The 25,567-nt window shown below is 32.8% G+C and overlaps 1 protein-coding gene across 1 annotated transcript; it reads left to right on the top strand.

Moving 5' to 3' along the window:
- The first annotated feature begins 603 nt into the window (after positions 1-603).
- LOC148612967 (geranylgeranyl transferase type-2 subunit beta-like) lies at positions 604-25,247 on the top strand. Its single transcript, XM_088594912.1, has 9 exons — positions 604-703; positions 3,435-3,542; positions 4,250-4,447; positions 5,115-5,220; positions 6,217-6,269; positions 8,145-8,367; positions 17,622-17,710; positions 21,997-22,071; positions 23,169-25,247. Exons 1-9 carry the CDS (start codon positions 701-703, stop codon positions 23,304-23,306), a joined length of 993 nt encoding a protein of 330 aa, XP_088451038.1. The 5' UTR covers positions 604-700; the 3' UTR covers positions 23,307-25,247.
- The last annotated feature ends 320 nt before the right edge of the window (positions 25,248-25,567 follow it).

The raw sequence follows: 25,567 nt of genomic DNA on the forward strand, positions 1-25,567 counted from the left end.
TAATCTGCATGTCGGGAAAAGTCTAACCAATGTCTACCATTTTTAAGAAGAATTCTCTGGTCTTATTAATTTTTTGAAATTCAAGAAAATTCAAGTCAATCACTGTTACTCCTACAACGCAAGAGGTTGAAATTCCGTTCCTCCATAGCACCAAGTCAGAAAATAGCTTGCCAGACAACCTTAGCATTGCTGGAGTAAATCACTGTTAGATTAAAAGCTCTCATAGTTTTCCTTTCCTCTTTCGTCTTCACCGCATTTGACTTTTAATGAGCAACTCACTGGAGTTTCTAGAGAGGTAGAGGACGCTTACCCTATTGGTGCACCTGGTCCATGCTCCCAGTTTTTGGTGGAGTCCGAGTTGCTGATTTACTTTTGTTACTTTGTATATATTATTTTGGTTATTTATGCTTTTTGTTGTGTTTGTCTGTTTTCCTTGTCTTGTCTTTTTTCCTGGATTACTTTCTTTTGATTTCTGCTAGAATCTTGGTTCCCTTGATTACTCTTTTCTCAGAATGTCCCATATTTCAGACCGTCATCGTGTGTTTCGATTATGTGTTATTGGTATTAAGATTGCCCGATTGAAACCTATTTTTATCTGATGGGGAAATACCATACGGGACATTGTAATGGACGCCCCCATTGGAAACTATTAATCATATTTATTTTGAGTTGTAGCTCGGTCAAGATACTTGAATACACTATGGTTTGTAAATTCTTATGTGACGTTATATTTTTGTCACAAAAGTCTTAGCTAGTTCGTTATTTGTTCATGAATTTTAAGTACACATAATATATGATTACTTCAAATCTTGATTGTCTTGAACTTGAACTTGTTGAAGCCAAATTTATGTTGGCGTTGGGTAGTCGTACTGCCCGTTTTTTCTTGGCTTATATAGAAAGATAATACTGTAGGAAGTGTACATTTATATGTAATTTTCTAGCGGCTGGCGATCTTCCAGTAATCTCTCTACACAAGAGCTAATCCCTTTTGGGATTAAGTGTCGGGAGAAAACAGGTACGGACACTGAATCCCAAAAGGTATTGCACTAGAACCTGTTCGTGTGGTTTCTACACAATGAACAAAAATATTAATATAACTGTACTTCTTTTGTCTTTATACTGGGCAAACTTAAAGCCTATATATAAGGTTTATATTTGACTTAAATATACACGATTTGGGAAAGAGAAATTATTCAGGATTTTAGTTATAAGAGTTACATGTAATTAATAAACAAATTGATTATGACAGAATTATGATGAAAATAATAAGGAAGGGTGTGTTCCCAAAACACTAATAAATAATAATAATGTCAAAATTTACCAGTAAAAATCAAAAGATGTATTTACATTTGTGGATGTGATTGAAGAAAATAATATATTTTCCCATTGTTCTTACTGAATTCTCCTTCAACTTAAAGATCAATGACTTATGACTCCAAACGTTAATTGGAGCAAAAGACAAGCGTGAATTCATGTATAATCACTTACTAGTTATCAGTAATTGCCATTAAGTAGGTCAAGTTCTGTTAATTAAGTATTTCAACTCATTATTGTGCAGTAAAAGTTGTATCATATGAAAGAGGTTTCTCTGGTAGTAAATTCAAAAGCTTAAATAATCAGAAAGACATGATGATTAAAAGCTTTATACTGGAGTATAGTTTTTTAACTTGAATATTTTTATATTTCTTTCTCAAGACATAGGTACATTCATTTAGTCATTACTTTATTGCTATTGAAAGCACATTATAGAAAATAGCCATTGCTATTCAGCAGAGTTTTCTCTTTCATTTGATATTAATTTCATTTTGATAGAGCCGATACTTTTGACAAACACTTTATAACAAATTAACTTTTAAAGAAGTGATTTTTTTGGTCATTTGTCTTAAAAGACCTAATTTTGAACGGGAAAATATTTACATTCCTATTATTTCAAGTAAATAAGAAATATATGCTGCCATTCACCAATTTGGTACACTCATCAAAATCCATCCTGAGTGGTTTTACAAAAATTCTTAGCAAAGTTGCCATATTTTTAACAGAGAAAATTGCTTAATAAACAGCAGAATAGCAACATCAGTGTTCTACATAGATGATAACAAGTGACTTCTCCATTTAATATATACTCCCTTAGTGGGTTACCCTGTCTCCAGTGTAACCACCTTCAGGTGTAATCACAAATTTGGAATTATTTTTAAGGAAGTGGTCTGATCATGTTGATCGTAGGTCATCAATCAGGTCAGGTCAAGAGGTGGTTACTAAAATATTAAAATCAGCTCAACATTCCATGTATGGTTTATTATTCTTTTTATAAGTTTGCCATTGTGATTTACTGTACACCCTAAAAATCTGTGTATACATTCAAAATTAGATTTAAATTTTTGTATTGGTTTTCAACCCAAATAAAATAAACAGCAGTGATTAATGGTCTGTTATGTAGGAGATATTCCTTACTAAAATCTGGTGAAAATTAAATTGCAAGCATGACCCCTAGAATTTCACCTTTGCACCAGAATCAGGTTTGATAAAAAAATAATGGGAGCGGATCACCTTTGTCATTCATCCATTCTTTAAGTAGGTCAGGATTTACATATTTTTTTCGACATTCAATAGAAGAATATCTATGCTATATATATATAGAAACAAAATACATGTATGTCCATCAATTATTTGTAATTTTAACTCACTAGAGTCCAAACATCCAAATAATTACCAAAGTCTTATGTTATAGGACTAGGCTAACAGTAACATGTATAGTGGTTTAACATACATCTGGTGAAATCACAAATTTGGATTTTTTGTTGTAACAAAGAACACAGGCTTGTGTGTGTCTGTGGATCATATGTTATTAAGGTCAGGTCAAGAGGTGTTTACTAACTTATTTAAATCAGCTCAACATTCCATACAGTGTACAAAAATGTATATAGACTATATTTACTATTAGTAAATTATTCTAATTATGTTTGCCATTGTGATTTACTGTACACCATAAAAATCCATGTACAAAATGTATGCATTCAAAATTAGACTCATTGAAATATTTTGATTGTAATGGTAGACTCACAAAATTATACCTCCGCCACCGAGTACATACATGTACATGTAATTTTTACATTCTACTTTTGAGTATTAAGTCACTCTTAGATTTGATTGGTCAGTTACTACATGTATAAGTCTCCCAGAAAGTAGACAGTTCCTATGCTGAGATGACTATACACATATACATTGTATATACATGTGATGTATCCTTACTAGTAATTTTTTAATGTTAACATCTTCATATATACACACAAATAGATACAAATTTAGCCAATATTACTCCTTTTAAAGGTCAAATAGAAGATTTCACATACATGTACATATGTACAAAGAAGATAGCTGACACTGTGTAACATTGACTGTATCACATTACTGGTACTTCATCTTTTATTTTTCAGGGAACTCCTGTAAAAGATGTCACAATTCCAGATAATGCTCCCAAAACTTTACTGTTACAAAAGCACAGAGATTACATAGCATCTTATGGAACCAAAAAGGATGATTATGTAAGTGTAGATCTCAGCATTTAGTGTTTAAGATGTTATCTTACAGCTAATATGTTAATAATGCAATGGCCATTGTACTATTGTTTATACAGTATACATTATGTGAATTGGAAAAAAGGATCAATTTAAAAATGCTTCACCTAAATACAGTAAATTAAACCCTTTTTGTATTACCTCTGAAAGGGTATGTATTATATGTTTAGGTTTATAAGCTGATGCATTTGTTGCATTTCACCATATCGGATCCATTCTGTTTTCTAATGTATATGTGACTGTACCCTTGATAATCCCATATAAGAGTAGTCGTTTCTGATTGCAAAGATTTGGTTTTTATCATGTTTGTTAAGCTCACATGGGCTCCAAGTTAAGTTATCTCACGCGAAGGTAAAAAGGATTAAAGATAGTAGGTGCTGGCTTTTGTTTCACAAACAGTCTTGTAAACTGAGGATTTACTCTAATCCTTCCTCAACACATATTTAGACTAATTACATTGCTTCAATATGAAGATTTGAGAAAAACTTCCAGGATTGGGATTTGAGATCAGTTATGAACCAGCCCCAGTTGTCGTAATTGAAGTTTTATTCTATATATTACTGACAATTGTATTTCTACCAGTTAACCAGTTATTATCTTGGTATATGGTTAGGATATAATAATCAGTATGACAACCTAACTACATGTATAATTATATATTTATTCTTTTTAAGGAATACTGCGTTACAGAATATCTAAGAATGAGTGGGATGTATTGGGGACTAACTGTAATGGACTTGATGGGACAGCTGGATAGAATGAACAAAGATGAAGTTATACAATTTATACAACAATGTCAGCATGAGTGTGGGGGTATAAGTGCTAGTGTTGGACATGACCCCCATCTTTTATACACCCTCAGTGCAGTACAGGTATGATGTTTGTGCTGTTGAAGAAAACAAAAATGAGGGAGAAGCCCTTTTGACAATAACACCAACAATTAAAAAAGTATGAAGTACATGTATATATCGAGAATAGGTATGGTGAATATGTCAGAGACAACAACTAACTGGGATGAAAATTTCAGCCCAAGGCCACCCATTGGTCTTCAGTGATCATTGAAAAGCAAGCTTTTGTCAGTTTTAATAAACAAGTGACCAAAAAATTCAAGATCAATCATTTGAAGTAACATTATCTTTTTATTATATTTCCATTGTACATGTATGTACATGTTATACAAATGTATATGTTTCTAAGATTTTGCAATTTAAATCAAGAGACAATCAATAATATCATTTTTCCTTGTTGGAAATACAAAATAAGTGAAATAATTGACCATAACATTTTACATGTTTGTAGACTTGAATAACACATTTAAAAAGTAATGTTTAAGGTTATGTAAATGTATAGAAAGGTCTGAAAAATTCCCAACGATGTTAGAACTGTCAAATTTGTGATGCAAATTTTTGGTGGTTCCCTCAACGGGACTCAAACTCGTACAGAGGTGACATCTAGATGTCATAGATGTCACAAGATAGGGGTTCTGTATATTGCCTTACATTGTTGTATGTTCACTTTCTTATTGTCTTTTTGTCCTAGATTTTGACCTTGTATGATGCTATGGATAGTGTAAATGTAGAAAAAATTGTGGAATATGTCAGGAATTTACAACAGGATGATGGTAGTTTCTATGGCGATAAGTGGGGTTAGTAGAAAGGTGAATTAATTCATTGGGTGGGGGGGGGGGGGTATTATTGTGATTACTCATTAACATATGGGCTGGGTATTAATATAATTGTATTTAGAGCATTAGTGAGGTATAAAATATGAATATAAAGGCTAGCCCTGTGTTTGTATGAGTACAACACCAATCTAACTTGAATTATTTCTATTACTGTATGACAAAAAAAAGACTTTTTTTTGCATCTGAATCCCTCAGGGGTAGCAATGTCAGTTCAAAATGTTTATTTTGATATTTATAGGATGTCCTATTAGAACACATAACGAATGCTGAGCAAATGTCAAGAGTGTTCTTATTGCACATCAGTGTCATAGATATTTCTGAATTTGATTAATCCAGGTTATTATTCCTGAATCAGTGAAATGTAGACCCTAAAATACTCGCCTGCTACGGTAATTAGTTTTTCTATTTGGCTGTTCGGTGGATTTTTATAGATAGATTTGAAAAACAAAATAGTGTCTTAAAATTTTTTGGCTTCTTTACTTATGAAAGGCATGCAGACAGGTCAATTACCAACTTTTTTTAAGTCCAATTGGTACCAATAATAGTTTAGTGTGAAGTGAAATGTTTGATAAGAAACTAATACAGTGAAACCTGTCATAACCAGAAACTTTTTATTGTCTCTTTATATCAATTTCAACGCATTTTGAACCTGGGTAAACTGATCACCTATCTAAACCAAACCAAATTTGAAGTTAAATAGGGGTTCAGTTTAAACAGGTTTTCACTTATATACATTGGTAAAGGTTGCCTACCTTAATAGTGGTAGATGCTATGTTGTTTTCATACCAATATTTACCCTGACATTTTCCATTACAAAGGGAGACAATTCAAATTATACATTGTGTTGAAATAAAATAATGATCTGAGTACTGAAGGGCCTAGATACATGTTCATATATGAAAATTACCAAAAATGTTAAGAATTGAGATTTCCTTCATGTTATGATTGTATTTTCAGGTGAAGTGGATACCAGATTTTCTTTCTGTGCTGTAGCTTGCCTTTCTTTATTGGTAAGAATTTTTGTTTATGAAAGATTTGTTATTAAATGAAACGATTTATCATTTGTTTGAAACTGCTATCTCTCCAAGAAAAATTGAATTCATCTCCCCCCCCAAAAAAACCCAATTGAACAGCAAAATACATGTCTAAGTAATTGTCCTTTTGATAGGACTACTAAATTAAGCTTTCATCATTTGTTGTTCATTAACACTAGGTTAGTGTATGGTAAGTTTACTTGAGTATTATTTACTGTGAGGTTCAATACCACACAAAGAAGATTGGAACTGGTTTTGGGATTATGATCCTAATATTGTTTAGATTTTATGGACCAAAGGAAGTATTTTATAATATTCTGCTTGCATTATCCATACAACATTCAATAGAAAATTTAATACTGGTAACACCTTCCAATATTTTGAACTTTCTTTAAATAAAGCAAAAATTGAAAATAAATAATTTCTTCTTCTTGATCTTAGTATTCATATTGACAATGATGAACTTAATACTAAAAATTAACATATGATAAAAGGGATGATTTTTCATTCTCTGTTGTTAATATCCATATTAAGATGGTGATGTTCCCTTGTCACCATCACATGGTATTTACATATCACAATTGGTTTGATTTTATTGTATTTGTAACAATGTTTCAGATTTTAACAAAAAGAAATCTTTATATAAATGAGAAATTATTATGTCAAGGTCAATTTCAGCTTGATATCACAAGCTTGTAAAAATTCACAAAATTTTTTCAACTGATACAAGGAACTCATTCTCCAATACATATATACTTGTGAAGGATTAATACATGTTGGCATCTCCCACTCTATTTTTTATGGTAATATTGTTCACAAAGCATGGAAAGCTGAATACTTGCCCAATAAGTTAACAAAACCATTGAGTCTGCTTACTCATAATTATAGTTTAATGTTGTTGTCAAATCATTAAAGATAGCATTTTTTGGTACATGCATTAATGTTGATTAGCTCATAGGGTCTTTACAGAGAAATTAACACATAACACAAGTTGTATTGTCATTGTATGACTTATGATTTATGATGTACCGTAGTTCTCAACCCCCATGGGAAGAATTGGGATTTGATATTACATATGGTGAGGGCATATCTTTTTGTTGGTTTAAACTGGTCTGGAGCTGGTATGTCAGTTAAATGCTACTAGTCCTTTGTTTGTGCATTTGTGTAACATACATTCAGTTTCTTTATTTCTGTTTCAACAAGAAACTCAGACTTTTTTGAACTGATTTTTAGGCGTGTTTAATTGTGTAATATTTTTTCCACAGTAACCAGATTAAAAAGGGGGAAGGTTGTGATCATACTCTCCCTACTTAAACCCTGCCCAATTTTTCTGCACCTGTCCGAAGTCGGGAATTTGTTTCCTCTGTATGTACTGTTTCTTTTTCACTTTCAGTTTACTTTTATGTTGCTGGAGTACATGTATTTGGGGCCACTATTTCGTTGTATCTGTGTATAATGTTGTTTTGAGGCCAGCTGCAGCCTGCCCTGTGATGTGAGGGTTTTCTCATCATTCATTAAAGACCCATGGGTGGCCTTCAGCTAACATTTTTCATTCCAGTGGGGTTGTTGTCTCTTTGACATATTTATCATATCCATTATATTACTAGTTTCCTTACCAATTTTTTTATGATGGTTCAAAATTAAACATGGTATGATTTCAATCAGAATGAAATTCTTGGAATTCCTGTCCTGTCTTTTTTTAGGCATGAATATAATGTCCATGTTGAGGGTTTGATCACTGCAGTCATATCAAGCTTTTCCCAGGGAAAGCATTTTATTTATTGGAAGGGAATGTTAGTAAAAGTATTTTGATAGAAGTTATTCTATCAGAAATATTCCTTTTTTTTTCAGAAACGATTGGATGCCATTGATGTAGAGCGAGCTGTAGAATTTGTTTTAACCTGTATGAACTTTGATGGTGGATTTGGCTGTCGACCAGGAAGTGAATCTCATTCAGGACAAATATATTGTTGTGTTGGAATGTTAGCTATAGTTGGACAGTTACATCATATCAATGCAGACTTGTTGGGATGGTGGTTATGTGAGCGACAGCTGCCTTCTGGGGGTCTTAATGGTAATAGTTATGTGTTATGTATTTTTTTTTTACATCACCCTCAAATTTTAGTGGTATTGTAGTGGTATCAAGCTGTTGTTTTTGCCATTGTTGTCAATGGACATTAAATGTCTGAACCATAACTTAAATTGTGCCACATGGTGCCATACAACAAAAAGAAATTTTGGATTGATTTGGGAGTTATTACAGAATGTTTAGGAGTTGGGGTCATGACTGGGCCAGAAACAAACATTTTCATGATTGCTAGACAATAAATTGAGTACAAGTGAATTGTTACCACTATGGCACAAGGTGCCATACCACATAAGGAAGTTTAGACTTATTTTTGGGGGTTCTGACTTTAACCAATTAGAAATGACTTATATTTACTTAACTTAAACCCTGTTTCTCTAATTCTGCTTTAATCTTCATACCACTTGACTGGTATGGAAAAAAAGATGTTCTCATCACTAGTGACTTTTTTGTTCTCAGAGTATGATTGGCTTAGAAATCGATTGACTTGGACTCCATCTTGATTCCCCTCTATTGCCAATGTAGTTATATTTCAGTTAAATGGCATAAATTTGGTGTTTTCTTACCTTAAATAAGAATTATGAAGGGACTTGGGAAGATTTGAAGTGAAAAAAACCTTCGTCAGGTTTCTTTTGTTTGGAATGTTTGCATTTGTTTGACAGCAACATGTTTCCTATGAATCGTAATCATAACGTTTCACACACTTTTCATTTTTGAGTATTTTTGGCATTTTTAGGGCATTGGAGAAACAGAATCTACACTCAAAGCTTGTTGATCATGAATTCCTCACTTCTCTTGAAATAAATTTTATAGTTTGAATAGCTTGGCAAGCCTTGCGATCAAAACTATAAAACTTATTTCACTGAATGTGAGAAATTCCATAATCAACTTATTATCGTTTTAGATTCTATATATACTCCACTTTGGAGCATAGGCCACTGACAATTCCTCTCCATCTCACTATGTTATTTGGTAGTTGGTGTATACTACTTTCCTTTAGGTTAATCTTGGTCTCCCCCTTTTTCTTCTTCCTTGATGTGTCTGTCCATTGTAGTGCTAGGCAGCTGATATTATTACTGCCTTTACACAGTGTATATCCTAGCCGTTTCCATTTCCTCTGTTTTACTTTTTGCATGATCGGTATTTGATTTGTTCTCTCCCAAACGTTACCATTTCCACTGCACCAGAATGACAAAAATTGTGGAAATCCTGTACTGTCATGTCCTGGATTGAACACTTGATGTTTCTTAGATATCTGTTTATGAAGGTTAGAAATTTCTCCATACTGACTTCTTGTTTCTGCTCCATAAAGCTATGCCGATTTTACATTGCTAATTGAATATCCTTATTTTGGTTCTTGTAGTAATCTGACTTGTTCTCTAAACTTTCCTTAGAATACCAAAAGCAGTTTATAAGCTTTTGCCATCCTTAATTTTACGTTGTCGTCTGTGCCTCCAACATGGTTAACAACACTCCCCAAATATACAGGTATAAATGATGTATCATTTTCAAGTTGGGTAATATCTATTTTTATGGTACTAATGTTTTTTTAAATTGATTATCATAAATTTTGTTTTTTTCTTTGTAGCTCAATTAGGAATAAGGGATAAGATTTTAGGGGTTGTGACTTGAACTGGTTAGGAATGAGGGACACTCTGTGGAGAATTTTTTGTCAAAAAGTTCGCTTCTCCTATATTTCTCTTAGTACGTTTTTTACCATGAAGTTAGTTACTACCTGTACTTGTTCTTAAAGTATGTTTAGCTGATGTTTTAAGTCATGCTGACCTGAGAATTTTATTTGGTATGATTGATTTCTTATTTAAACATCAGCTGTGTACCTTTGATCTCACTGCTTGGATTCATGCTTGATACTTGTAATGGTTTTATCATCTCTTATAAATATGTACAAGGGTTATATACTCAATTCAGCCTCCATTACACATTACCCTACTAGTGCACTTTGTCCATGATTTTTTTAATTTCTGCGTGTGTACAGTGGTGTCTTCATTTGTCCTCCACAATCGAGAGATTCATAGTTAAAGATATCAGCAAATGTTTGCTTTTGTTTGTTTACCTAAGGGTTTTAGACTCCTGTTACAAAGCCCTGTGATCACATAAAAATTTCTGATAGTACTTTCCACTGGAATGCTTAAACAGCATTCACTGTTTTAATGATAAAAAACCTTTTAAAGTCACACTTGGTTGACAGATTTTTGTGGAATATATTAACTTAAGTCTGTTGAAATAAAAAATAAAGTTTTTGAAAGAGGAATATTTTAATCATCACAATATTCACATCATGCAATATACAACTACTGTCTGAGTTGTTAAAGACTTATTTTTAGATGATAAAAGTCCTTTCATTTAAGGATATCAATTATTATCATAATAATTGACAGTATTAATCTATACAGGAAAAAAAAACTCTTCAGGCATAATTAATGGTTCGTCATAGTTATATTGAATCCATGGATTTAAGTAAAGTCATTCAATTTGCAATAAATTTCATTTGAAATTTGAATTTATTGTTTGATTCACTATAAAAACCACCACAATTGAATTGATTTATAATTTTCCCTCAGTATTTATATTTCCTGTAATAATCTGAATGAGGAAATGAATATAAAAAAATCAATCTGAAATGATACATTTTTTACATTTGAGAACAAAGGAGTAGGGATATACCACCCTTAAAATGCCCAGAAAATATCACGTCTTGAAGTAGTTACAATATTGTACGTTATCTGAACTGATCCATGCAACTAAAATTGCGATTGGTCATTGATCACGGATCAGTTTCCGATCAGTCATCGATCCGTCAAACGATCCATTAAACTCCATTGTTTCGTTTTGTAATTTTTACACATATTTACATAATTCAATAAATTTAAACATCATTTAATTATTTTTATTCTACACTTGGTTTATTTTTAACAAAATACAATGTAAGGATTTAATATCTTAAATTCAAGGTAGATTCATTGTGGTAGTATATTAAATTCTTTCCAATGGAAATTCTTAAATTTACATGAACCAATCATCTGTCATTTTACATAACAAAACTGATCAGATCACTCATCGGTTATCGATCTGTCACCAGTCAATTAGGTAGTCCAATACAGTTAGGTCATTTCTGAAAATTTGGTCTCATTTTGTTAAAAAAAGCTGTTTTGAGGCAGTCCACACAAAAATTTCTAGTGTTTTGTCATAAAAAAAAGTGCATATTTTTTAAATCCTTGGTGTGTGGAGGTTCAAGTCATTTATAAGTACTTTAGTGATTATTCTTATAAAATCCAGTAGCCATGGTAACATACTAAAAGAGTAATAAAGGGAACCAAGGTTATAGCGGTAATCAAAAGAATGTAATCCAGGGACAAAGACCAGACATGGAAAACAGACATATACAACAAAGAACATAAAGTAACTAAAATCATACATACAAAGTAACAAAAGTAAATGAGCAACTCAGACTCCACTAAAAACTGGGAGCATGGACCAGGTGCACTGGTAGGGTAAGCGTCCTCTGCTTTTCTAGAAACACCCGCCTAGTTGCTTATAAAAAGTCAAGTCCGGGGTAGACAAACAAGGAAAGGAAAACTATGACCCGTTGAATAAATCAGTTTTCATGGTGCTGATGGATACACCATAACGATCCACGAGTTCATGATGACAACCACAAAACGTCTGTAGTGATGACTTCAATCTTGTAGCAACATAACCCTGTTCCAGAAGCCTATTTGTTAGAGTTCTAGCGCGATACAAAAAGTCTGCGTAGTTTCGGCAAGCTCTGGCATAACGTATGAGTCGTGATATGAACACTCCATACGCAGGAGCCGAAGGGATGTTGCCACAGATGAAAGGAAAGATGACAATTCTGAATGAAAAGTCATCACGTTAGTCGTAAAGTTTGGTCAATAGTTTGAAAAAAACATTACAAATCAGGGGTGCCTTTCCAAAACTAACAGCCAAATACTATGTTTTATAAAATATCAGGCACTTAGACACTACTACAGGATGAAAGCACGCATGGAGTAGGTGGAGAAAAGGTAAAAATAATAAGACCCTTTTTGATTCATTCTCTCACAATTTTAGTCCCAAAAGTTCATGCAAAATAAGGTATTTTGAAAATCAGCCATCTGATGCTGAGGAGAGAACCTTATATGGCAGGGGACTGAAACGTTCCGGATACCATTTTTCATTTAAATTACATCTGTTTACCATAACATTTATTACATCTGTCTATGTATAAATGCTTATCTACATTTAAACAATATATCCACCAAATTTCAACTTTTAATTTTAAGCTTTACAAAATTCGACAGGGATAACTTGGTGTGCGAAACAGTGCGCCTTAATGTAACTGTATAGTGCACCCTTAGTCAGCAGTCATAGATTGCGTGGATCAGTTCAGGGACTGTGATATACATGTACATGTATTAGGAAAATGAATGTTTGATGTAATGATGTCACAATGGTGTCACAGTTTAAAAAAATATACAAAAAAATTGTAGGAAATTTTTAATTTTTCTACATTTACATAAGAAATTTATGTCCACACCTAAGAAGTAACATAACACATTCATATGTGATAAACTATGTAGTGATAAATGATTGGGTGTTGGCTGCATTTCCCTGCCAGAGATATGACCAAAGGTGGCCTAAAAGTTCAAAATTAGCAGAATTTTGGAATATTGGTAAACTTCAAGTAATTCTTTTGTTATTTTTTATGTTCCCAATTGTAATAAATTTATGTCTCCAAATTTTCAATTAGATACATGGTAGGAGATGGTTGTTTGGCTCTGTAAACAAATAACTGAGGCCAAATAAATTGTATATTTTCTTCGATGGTTTATGGCTGAAGAGTATCTATTTCCTGTATAGATTAATACTGTCAAATCAAAAATGTTGCTTGCATGTACATGTATTCTGCAATTTCAGAACTTTTACCTAAAATGCAATTTTTATCTTTATAATTTTGAGTTAAAATCAAGGATGTCAAACAAGAGCTTGAATGACATGTACAAAATGTAAAGTTGCATTTTTCACTTTTATGAAAACATCTCAGCAATGAATACTAATAACAAAATTACCTAACTGATAAACCTCTAAGTGAAAAAATAGTCAAAAAGTAAAGTGTATATAACAAATGATAATATTAAAATATAAACCCTGAATGTTGGAAACCACTGCAAGGGTCCTGACTTTGTACACCAGTCATATTTATAGGACAAAGTTGGTAATTAAAAGAGGACCAAGTCCTCATAAATTATGGCAATTAATGCAAATTTAACCTTTGACCTTATAAGTACTGACAGCCTGTTTTCAGTCTGACAGAAAGTTAACCTGTAATCCCAAGGTAATACAAAGCAAGGATCTTTTTTAGTTTTGTATTTTCCAAAACATTAAATGTTTATAGCTTACATCTTAATGTTTTGTTAAATTATGAAGAAAGTAAATCCTAGTTGTAAAACTGTACAAGGCATTATTATTTTTTAAAATATGTATTCAACTTGGGTCTCTTGCAGGTTACACCTGCCTCATATTAAATAAGTAAAAATAGTCACATTTAAAAGGTTAAAAGATGTAAGTACAAATACATCACGCTAAAGCAGACAAAAGAGATAATGTAAATTAAAATATTAATTTCTGATTTCTATGATACTCAGTTCAGAATTTAAAGCAAATGTATGTTTCTGCTTTTAAAAACATTGATTTTTAAAAAAAATTTTGAATGACTTATGAGCAATTATAAAAAAATTTTGTACTTTAATTTTGTAGTCATTATAATTGTACATGGTAAAATATGATTACATGTATGTCCCTGTACAGTTTTTAAGTAAAATGAAATGTACAATACTGTCATTGCTTTGGAAACTATGGTTTCATGAATTTTTATGAGATAACATGAAAGATGAAGGAATGATGGAGAAACCTTTAAATTGTTCACAACTTATCTTTGGCATCCTTTGTAAGGAATATGGTTTATGGAATCCTTTGAATCTTTCACAACTATCTTACTTGATATGATCATCTTTTTTGTCTCCAATATCAACAATGTTATTATCAAGTCAGATATAGTGAGTAATTATTGATAAATCCTTTGTTTGAATATAATTAGGAAATACTGTATGTCCATGTAAAGTTACAGAATTGTTATGATAGAATTGATGTTTATTTTGACCACAGTTCATACAGTTCACCATAGCATATTGAAACTTTAAAGTTTAGATATGGTATGAAGTAATGATGTTACCAAAAAAATCCAGATACTTTCATTTCATAAATTTTGGCATTATTTGTGTCTTTTGTTGCAATGTAAAAATTATCATCACCAAGTAAGGCAAGGGAAAATGGTTCAGTTATCCTTTGTCTTCAGTGTTGTAAGTGGTCAGTAGCTTTCCTGTGTTGTCTAGAATATGGAGAGCATTACTACTGCAATCTGCTACAATGACATTGTCAGAAGGTGTGGTCAGTACATCCATTGGAGTAAACAGTTCATCTTTATTGATGTCTGGATGTCCTGTGTAGGTGTTGATAACCTCTCCAGCTGATCCAAGGACTACCACCTTACAATTATCTGGGTTTTCATCGTCCAAGTCTGTCAAATATATATTACCATTGGTAATAGTAGTGATTTTTGATGGAATGGTAATTATTGGTTTGTTGTTTTGCATAAGTTCATAAGTAGCTTCTATGTTACCACTTTGGTTCATGATGACCACTTGTCTTCTATCAGTGCTCCCTGCTCCTATGATGACTTTCATGTCCTTTGTTATGTGAATGGCTAATGCTGGTAAAGATCCAGTGTCATACTTAGATTCTTTGATAGTGTTGTTTGTAACATTCAGAGTAAGTAGTCTTGATTTTTGTTTCGAATCAGACATGAGGATTTCTGTCTCTGATATGAAGGCCATATCACCACACTGTCCATTTATTGTTGACACTGTACTGTAGTTATTGTCCATCAGTTTGATATTGTGGATAACATTATCATCAAGTTCATTAATCCACAAATGGTCTGGTTTGTTTGGATCTGGTGATATATTCCTTATCATGGTATGATCAGTTGTAAATTGTTTAATGTCATAAATCTCAAATTTCTCATTCAGTTTGACCTCTTTATTTTCTTTCTTCACTGATCCAATTCCTGTGACGTGTTCAGGGATAAATCTGGAAACTGTTGTGTAATTCAGCTTATCTTTAGGTAATTTAACTTTTGGTATTTTTCTATTTCTGAATTCATGGAAGAATTTTGCAGCATCCGCTGTTTGGATCGATTTCCTCATCTTTGGTTTGAGTGTGTGATTTGTATTTGACCCAATTTTTATTATTGAGATGTCACTAGGACTATGTTCCTTATGAAATCACTTTTTGAAATTTTTTTTCATTGGATTCCTTAATTAAAATCCCTGCCTGCAATATTACAGATTTCAGATATCTTAAGGTTTTCTTTCAGTTTATAAGGGATCAAAAGGCATTATAAGGGCCATACCCCAAAAAAATCAACTTTTTTTTTGGTCTGATTTGACAATTTTTTTTATTGGATTCCATATGAAAATCCCTGCATGTTTTTAATCAGATTTTAGATAAATATTTACGAGTTATAAGGGGTCATAGGGGCCACACACTAAAACATCTTTTTAGCTTAGGTGAGCTAATGCCATTACTAATTGTCCCTCCTCCATAGTCTTCGGTCGTCGTCATTCCTTAACTTTTTAAAACAACTTTACCTTTGAAACTACGTTACAGGTTGTAACCAGACTGAAACCATAGTTTTTTTTGTTTTTTTTTTGTTTTATTGGTTTACAGAATTTTTACCTGAAAACATCAGGTGGGTCCGTTGGGAAAAAAATGAAAAATAAATTTATAACCAGAAATACATACAAGTTTCATATAAATACATTTTTATTGTGAATTTTCGAAGAATCCATATCAAACATGTCTTACACAGGGTTTAAGGCATAATTCTTATTTAACATTCTACATATACATGAAGCTGCAATACACCACTGAAAAAATCGATTTAGATTCTCATTCCATTTTGGTATGTCCCATGAATTAAATGTGGAATATTTATATAATGCTTTTTTCTTTTATTGTTTGCATCCCTAGCATTTCTAATATGTAATATTGTTTGGGTAAAAAGTTGTTAAAAAGTAAGTAAAAAATTTGATGAAATTAGAAAGAATTTAGAGTTTTAAAAAAGGAATTGTAAAAATGTGTACTGTTGGTGTTTGTTTACTTTAGTTTATTTATATAATATTTATATTATTTATAAAAGGAGCATTGTTTTGGAGAACACAATTTGTGTCAAAGAAGGGATGAGTGATTTACTACTGGCTAGATAAAAGAAAAAATATTTCTGATCAGATAGTGTGCAGACTGATTTCAATCAGTAAACCTGTTTCTTTAATGATCACATTTGTTTCTTTTGAAGATCATTCCAAAAACTAGAATTACCTGGACAAGATTGCTTTCCATTTTCAGAAACTGGTGTTTTTACTTTTACTTTTTGACTTTATGTTCACAAGGGCTTGAAATTTTAACACATTCTTTAAGTAGGTATGCCATATGGTGGGATCTAATTTAGGAAAAAAATTGACAACAACTTGCTGTTTACCGACAACTTTGGTTATGTTCTTGATTAATCTTGATTGAAAGCAGGGGTATCATTAGTGAGGAAGAGCTAAAAATAAAGTTGGGCGTAGCTAAATTCTGACACAGGAAAATTAATCAGCATGGCTAGATTACCTAAAGAACTGTTGACCGATGTTGGAGTTACTGCCTTTGAAGAGCCAAAAAATGACTATGAGAGATTTATTTTATAAGTTGAAAACATGATGAAAAACTAAGATGCTGTCTATTGATTAAATGATGCTTATGACAATGTAGTAGAGTAGGGTCTAGAGTCCAATTTTTGAGTTATTGCTTTAGAAGGCTAAAAGATTATTTTTGACCGGGTGAGCAATTCATATTGTCTAGAGCCTCTAGTTTGTTTTGCAGTTTCTGTGATCTTTAAATATGTCATCATTTCTCAAATCTTATCATTAGGAAAAAAATCATGGCAGTTTGATATTCTCATTTCAGGTATAACTGCAAAAATAGAAAAAATTTCACAATTTACAACAATATATTGTGCTTAGTTCTCTCACTGGTATCAGATTGTTAACTTTTTCAGATATTTTTTGTATGGGGTACTTTGAGTTTTTTCTTTCACTTTTGAAATTTTTATATTTTTTTAGGAAGACCAGAAAAATTACCAGATGTATGTTACTCTTGGTGGGTTTTAGCTTCACTGAAAATTATAGGAAAAATTCATTGGATTGATAAGGTATAGTATTTTGTATTGTACTTTCTCAGGTATTCAGTAGCCTTGTATGCTTGATTTATCACTTACTGATATTTGTCACTTCCCCTTCCTTTGGGAAGGAGTCATATTATTTGATATTTGTCACTTCCCCCTCCTTTGGGAAGGAGTGATATTATTTGATATTTGTCACTTCCCCCTCCTTCGGGAAGGAGTCATATTATTTCTGATATTTGTCACTTCCCCTTCCTTTGGGAAGGAGTCATATTATTTTTGAGATTTGTCACCTCCCCCTCCTTTGGGAAGGAGTCATATTATTACTGATATTTGTCACTTCCCCCTCCTTTGGGAAGGAGTCATATTATTTCTGATATTTGTCACTTCCCCCTCCCTCAGGAAGGAGTCATATTATTTCTGATATTTGTCACTTCCCCCTCCTTTGGAAAGGAGTCATATTATTTCTGATATTTGTCAGTTTGCCCTCCTTTGGGAAGGAGTCATATTATTTGATATTTGTCACTTCCCCCTCCTTCGGGAAGGAGTCATATTATTTCTGATATTTGTCACTTCCCCCTCCTTTGGGAAGTAGTCATATTATTTTTGATATTTGTCACTTCCCCCTCCTTTGGGAAGGAGTATTATTATTACTGATATTTGTCACTTCCCCCTCCTTTGGGAAGGAGTCATATTATTTCTGATATTTGTCACTTCCCCCTCCTTAGGGGAGGAGTCATATTACTGATATTTGTCAGTTTGCCCTCCTTTGGGAAGGAGTCATATTATTTGATATTTGTCACTTCCCCCTCCTTTGGGAAGGAGTCATATTATTTGATATTTGTCACTTCCCCCTCCTTCGGGAAGGAGTCATATTATTTCTGATATTTGTCACTTCCCCCTCCTTTGGGAAGGAGTCATATTATTTTTGAGATTTGTCACCTCCCCCTCCTTTGGGAAGGAGTCATATTATTACTGATATTTGTCACTTTCCCCTCCTTCGCGAAGGAGTCATATTATTTCTGATATTTGTCACTTCCCCCTCCTTTGGGAAGGAGTCATATTATTACTGATATTTGTCAGTTCCCCCTCCTTTGGGAAGGAGTCATATTATTTCTGATATTTGTCAGTTCCCCCTCCTTTGGGAAGGAGTCATATTATTACTGATATTTGTCACTTCCCCCTCCTTTGGGAAGGAGTATTATTATTACTGATATTTGTCACTTCCCCCTCCTTTGGGAAGGAGTATTATTATTTTTGATATTTGCCACTTCTCCCTCCTTTGGGAAGGAGTCATATTATTTCTGATATTTGTCACTTCCCCCTCCTTTGGGAAGTAGTCATATTATTTTTGATATTTGTCACTTCCCCCTCCTTTGGGAAGGAGTATTATTATTACTGATATTTGTCACTTCCCCCTCCTTTGGGAAGGAGTCATATTATTTCTGATATTTGTCAGTTTGCCCTCCTTTGGGAAGGAGTCATATTATTTGATATTTGTCACTTCCCCCTCCTTTTGGAAGGAGTCATATTATTTCTGATATTTGTCACTTCCCCCTCCTTCGGGAAGTAATCATATTATTTTTGATATTTGTCACTTCCCCCTCCTTTAGGAAGGAGTATTATTATTACTGATATTTGTCACTTCCCCCTCCTTTGGGAAGGAGTCATATTATTTCTGATATTTGTCACTTCCCCCTCCTTTGGGAAGGAGTCATATTATTACTGATATTTGTCACTTCCCCCTCCTTTGGGAAGGAGTATTATTATTACTGATATTTGTCACTTCCCCCTCCTTTGGGAAGGAGTATTATTATTTTTGATATTTGCCACTTCTCCCTCCTTTGGGAAGGAGTCATATTATTTCTGATATTTGTCACTTCCCCCTCCTTTGGGAAGTAGTCATATTATTTTTGATATTTGTCACTTCCCCCTCCTTTGGGAAGGAGTATTATTATTACTGATATTTGTCACTTCCCCCTCCTTTGGGAAGGAGTCATATTATTTCTGATATTTGTCAGTTTGCCCTCCTTTGGGAAGGAGTCATATTATTTGATATTTGTCACTTCCCCCTCCTTTTGGAAGGAGTCATATTATTTCTGATATTTGTCACTTCCCCCTCCTTCGGGAAGTAATCATATTATTTTTGATATTTGTCACTTCCCCCTCCTTTAGGAAGGAGTATTATTATTACTGATATTTGTCACTTCCCCCTCCTTTGGGAAGGAGTCATATTATTTCTGATATTTGTCACTTCCCCCTCCTTTGGGAAGGAGTATTATTATTTTTGATATTTGCCACTTCTCCCTCCTTTGGGAAGGAGTCATATTATTTCTGATATTTGTCACTTCCCCCTCCTTTGGGAAGTAGTCATATTATTTTTGATATTTGTCACTTCCCCCTCCTTTGGGAAGGAGTATTATTATTACTGATATTTGTCACTTCCCCCTCCTTTGGGAAGGAGTCATATTATTTCTGATATTTGTCAGTTTGCCCTCCTTTGGGAAGGAGTCATATTATTTGATATTTGTCACTTCCCCCTCCTTTTGGAAGGAGTCATATTATTTCTGATATTTGTCACTTCCCCCTCCTTTGGGAAGTAATCATATTATTTTTGATATTTGTCACTTCCCCCTCCTTTAGGAAGGAGTATTATTATTACTGATATTTGTCAGTTCCCCCTCCTTTGGGAAGGAGTCATATTATTACTGATATTTGTCACTTCCCCCTCCTTTGGGAAGGAGTCATATTATTTCTGATATTTGTCACTTCCCCCTCCTTTGGGAAGGAGTCATATTATTTCTGATATTTGTCACTTCCCCCTCCTTTGGGAAGGAGTCATATTATTTCTGATATTTGTCAGTTTGCCCTCCTTTGGGAAGGAGTCATATTATTTGATATTTGTCACTTCCCCCTCTTTTGGGAAGGAGTCATATTATTTGATATTTGTCACTTCCCCCTCCTTCGGGAAGGAGTCATATTATTTCTGATATTTGTCACTTCCCCCTCCTTTGTGAAGGAGTCATATTATTTTCGAGATTTGTCACCTCCCCCTCCTTTGGGAAGGAGTCATATTATTACTGATATTTGTCACTTCCCCCCTCCTTTGGGAAGGAGTCATATTATTTTTGTCATGTTACTATTTGTTTGTCTGTTACAAAGCTTGGTGTCCTAACTTAGAATGTGTAGGCTATAAAGCATGGATTTCTTGGTTTATTATCTCCCTTTTTCATCCCCGGCCACTACAAGGAAGAGGACATAGAGATATTGGTGTCTTTGCCACCGTCTATCGGTCTGGTCACACTTGTGGGCGCAACTCCTCTAAAACTACTTAATGGATTTTATTCAAATTTTGTATGGTTTTAAGTCACCATTTGCAGTTGATCCTATTTTGCTACCATTTTGATTTGATTAATTTTCCAGGAGTTATGGGACTTTGCACTTCAATTATTTTTATGGTGGTGGGGGTTATATGGCTATGAATTACTTGTTTACAAGTTTACAATAAAAATTCATACATTTTTTTTAAATTTTAATACATGTACAGAATGATGTTTAAAATGTAACTACATGTATTTCATTGCAAAAGACCTTCCATACCAAATAAATTTGATATGCTTAAACTGTTCTTTAAAATGTGTCAGGTTGCGAAGTTGATCATTTGCAAATAGTGAGAAAAAACACTTATATACTAATTATTTCAGATATGTATATATTTTGAAAAGGCATGTTGAAAAAACTTTTTAAAAATATTGTTGTCTTGACAATTCAATAGCAGAAAGGAACTCCAAACTATAGAAATATTTAGTGGGTTATTACACCACCACAAAACAACAAATGCTGATAAAAAAATAACCGAGACAGGAATGTTACAAAAATTGAAAGTTTGGGGCATAATTTTTCAGAATATCAATAAAAAAACATGGTGTTAAGCCTAGTGCAATACTTCAGGTAAGTTTAACTAGCTGTGCTTCCATTATCAAAAAGAACAAGTGCACTCATGTACTATGTATTGCAGATGTTTTAAAGTTGTCCCAGTATAAGTTCTTGAAAAAAGATGGAAAGTCACTAATTTTTATACACCACCTGTGGGTCAAAATTTTTAAGCAGGTAAAAAAGAATCCTCCACCTTGTGTCTGTGACTGTTATATAACATACTGTGAAACCTGTTGAAAGTAAACCCTACAGGGTTTTGTTTTATTTTGAATTTGAAATGATATAAAGGAATGTTAGCTTGTCTTGTTTGAACAGGTTTGTTGTTTATTCAGTGTTTTGTTTAGACATCTAAAGTTCACTGTAGTATAATATTTTTACAGGCTAAACTAGTCAAGTTTATATTAGCATGTCAAGATGATGAGACTGGAGGGTTTGCTGACAGACCTGGAGATATGGTAAGCTCTAACAAAAATCTCCCTATCTCCCCCATAGACCTGGAGATATGGTAAGCTCTAACAAAAATCTTGCGATCTCCTCCATAGACCTGGAGATATGGTAAGCTCTAACAAAAATCTCTCAATCTCCTCCATGGACCTAGAGATATGGTAAGCTCTAACAAAAATCTCCTGATCTCCCTCATAGACCTGGAGATATGGTAAGCTCTAACAAAAATCTCTCAATCTCCTCCATGGACCTAGAGATATGGTAAGCTCTAACAAAAATCTCTCAATCTCCTCCATAGACCTGGAGATATGGTAAGCTCTAACAAAAATCTCTCAATCTCCTCCATAGACCTGGAGATATGGTAAGCAATCTAATCAAAATTAGACCTACCAATAATTTTCCTATTCCATGTCACTGCATGTAGAAAATTACAACACTCCTTTCTACTTTATGTTCAGATGACCTATCTAATTCTAACAAATATCTCTCAATCACCTTCATAGATGTATTAATCTCTTTCTCATTTTCTACATATAAAATTAATTTCATCTCTTGTCTGAGGTAAAAGCAATATTAATAATTAATTTTCTGTGCCATGGTAAATTTTGTGTAAAATTTTTGAGTGACAGGTAAAAGCATTGGTTTTGAGGTCAGTTGGTCAAAGGTCAAGGTTACTATTAACAACCTCTGGTATATAAATAAATAATTATGTTTTCTTTTAATGTACTGTTCTACTGTTGTTTTTTATAATATAGATAGCAGTGAATTATTAAAAATCAAAGCAATTAGAGTATAGAGGTGTCCAACCCAGGAATTATGGACTTATGTTTAGTTTTTATAAAACTCTAACAAGATGCTGTTGACAAATAAAAAAGTTTTTTTTTATGAATTATGACAAGAACACCAAAAGCTCAATAAACAAAGAACAAGGCAAAATAGTACACTCAAAACTATTTTTCATGAAACTTGATAAGTATGTGAGGTCACCATATGTAGTGCAGATCACCAGGAAATTTTGAACTCTTAAATTTTGTTGGAGTTATTCCCCTTAAAACTTAGTTTTTGGGGACGGAGGGAGACAAAGTAAATTTAATTTTCATTTTTACAGGTTGACCCATTCCATACACTGTTTGGTATAGCTGGATTGTCACTTCTGGGAGAGGATAAAATCAAACCTGTCAACCCAGTCTTCTGTATGCCTGAGGATGTTATTAGAGGAGTTGGGGTTCATTTAGAACTGTTGTGATCATTAAGTTATCAAGGTACATTCAAAAATTCAAAAAAATAAACTTTATTTATTTACAATGCTTAATGTATTTACTCATTTGTGACATGTACCTTACCAATACATGTTACGCTTAATCCATTTTGAATCTAAACTACTTTAGAATAGTCCTTTTTCGTATTCCCGATTTTAGCTTTGTTTTTTTATGATTTTAAGCAAAGGGGAGTTGCATTCTACAAATTTGTCATCTGACAGACTGGTTTACTGTCAAATGGGAGCAATGGACAGCAGTAGACATCAAATTCAAATATTCAATTTATTTGAGGCGCAGTAAGTACTTGGATACTTTAAAATAACTTATTTCTAACCATTCAGATACTTACCAAAGTGAAAACAGTTTACTGTTTTTCCTTTCCCCCAATGAGACTCGCAACCAGGTTGTCTGGTGTTGGTGGGTTATGTCCCTTTGAAAAACTTGCTAAGAGGGCTTGCATTCCATAAATATGAAAAACGACTATTGTATATTGCTTTAAGAAATAAAATGTTTACACAGGTGCAATTGAAACTTTAAATGTTATAATAGTGTCTATCTTGTTTGGGTTACTTTGGTTTTTATGATGTAAATATACATGTAAAAGGTGTCTATAATTCTTTGCAGAGTGCTTGAGTTCTGTCAGAGGTTAAAGCAATGTATTTTTTAAAAAGGCTGCTTAGGAAGAATAATATAAATCCTGATGGCTTTGTGAATTTTTTATCAGTTCTATTAGATGACTAGGGAATATTTCCTACAGTTTTTCAAGATGTGTCTTCAAAATGTTTTTCAATTTTTGTTAAGTTATGACCTGTAGAGGATTTAGAGGTAAACTGTAACTAATAGGTATATAGTTAATATTATCAATATTAAAGGTTGGAAACAAATTAATTAAGAAGCAGTCTTCGGAAGAATCATGCAAATTGTGATACATGGTTGGAAAGCTTACATATTTTTGTTACAAATGTTATGGTCAACTGAAATTAGCATGTGTTCTGTTAACAATAAGGAGATATAAATTATATAGAATTCAAAATTAAGGGAGATAATTCTGTAAATGACACTGAATTATAATATAAAACATTGAATATTTGACATAAATAATCTCCTAAAAGCAGACAGATGGAAGTGAATAATGAAACATTTCATCATATAGGTCAATAAATGAACTTAATAACAACAATAAAATGTATAGCCTTTTTAGGGTGTATCACAGAACACATAATTTACATAATTCTTACAGACTACTACTTAATACTTTCTAGCCAAATCCTTTTGTAGGTGTTTTCAACTTATTTAATGTATCTTTTTTTGTGCACTAACTTGGTGCTTACATATGCATCTTCTTTGTGGCATTTATCAACCTGGCATCAAAATGTCCATAAAATTTCATACATGTTCAGGTACAAATAGATATAGACTGAAGTATGTAAGATATACCTTAGTCAGTATGTTGTTGTTTATAATTAGGCCGAGCAATTTCAATTTTTAGTTTTTTAATGACTGAAACAAATGAGAGTAAGTTTATATTTCTTGTGACTCTGACCTCATTTTACCTTTAGGTCTAAATCAATTTAACATTGTACTTTTAAGAAAGAAAAATTCTTAAAATGACAAAAACAAACAAAAAAAATTCCCAAAAATCACAACAGGGCAATTTCCTGTGTATCTGTCTCATTCATTGGATAAGAGGTCAGGAATGGCCAAAAAGATATTATGGTTAGAACAATATTTCATAAAAAAATTCAGCAGTCAAAATTGAACTTAAAAATGATTTTGTGTAGCCTTGAGAGAGATCGAATGGAGCTTTAGCATGGGAGAACCTCATTATTGTGACATTTTTGTGGAAAGTATTTATTTTTTAATAATTACCACTGGTTGTTAATTTATTGTAATAGTTAAAACATGTGTAATAAAAGATAGAAACATAATTTAAAGCTTTTTTATTGTGTATTCTCAATCTTTAACTTTAAAAAAAGTATGCATTTTCCAGTCATATCAGTCTTTGCAAATAAAGAAAAATCCCTGTTTTGATTCTAAAATTATATACAAAAATTACCTGTTTTGATAAGATAATTTTTTTTCCTATCAAAATTAGGATGCAAACTGGATCTGGTTTCATAAAACAATCAAATTGAGATTTTCCTCAAATCCTTCCTCAACTCAAATTTCGACCAATCAGATCACTAGAAATTGAAGATTTGAGGAAAAACACAGGACTTGAGATTTTTTTTATGAAATGCAGGCCTGT

This window comes from Perna viridis, chromosome 7 (genome assembly GCF_037379345.1).
Source record: "Perna viridis isolate PV_CMFRI_1.1 ecotype Kerala chromosome 7, ASM3737934v1, whole genome shotgun sequence".
Lineage (NCBI taxonomy): Eukaryota > Metazoa > Mollusca > Bivalvia > Mytilida > Mytilidae > Perna > Perna viridis.

What these genes read in the sequence shown, in the direction of transcription:
- LOC148612967 (XM_088594912.1), top strand. An exon ending in GAACCAAAAAGGATGATTAT is followed by an intron (nt 3,543 to 4,249) that starts GTAAGTGTAGAT and finishes ATTCTTTTTAAG; the next exon opens with GAATACTGCGTTACAGAATA. An exon ending in TTTCTATGGCGATAAGTGGG is followed by an intron (nt 5,221 to 6,216) that starts GTTAGTAGAAAG and finishes TTGTATTTTCAG; the next exon opens with GTGAAGTGGATACCAGATTT.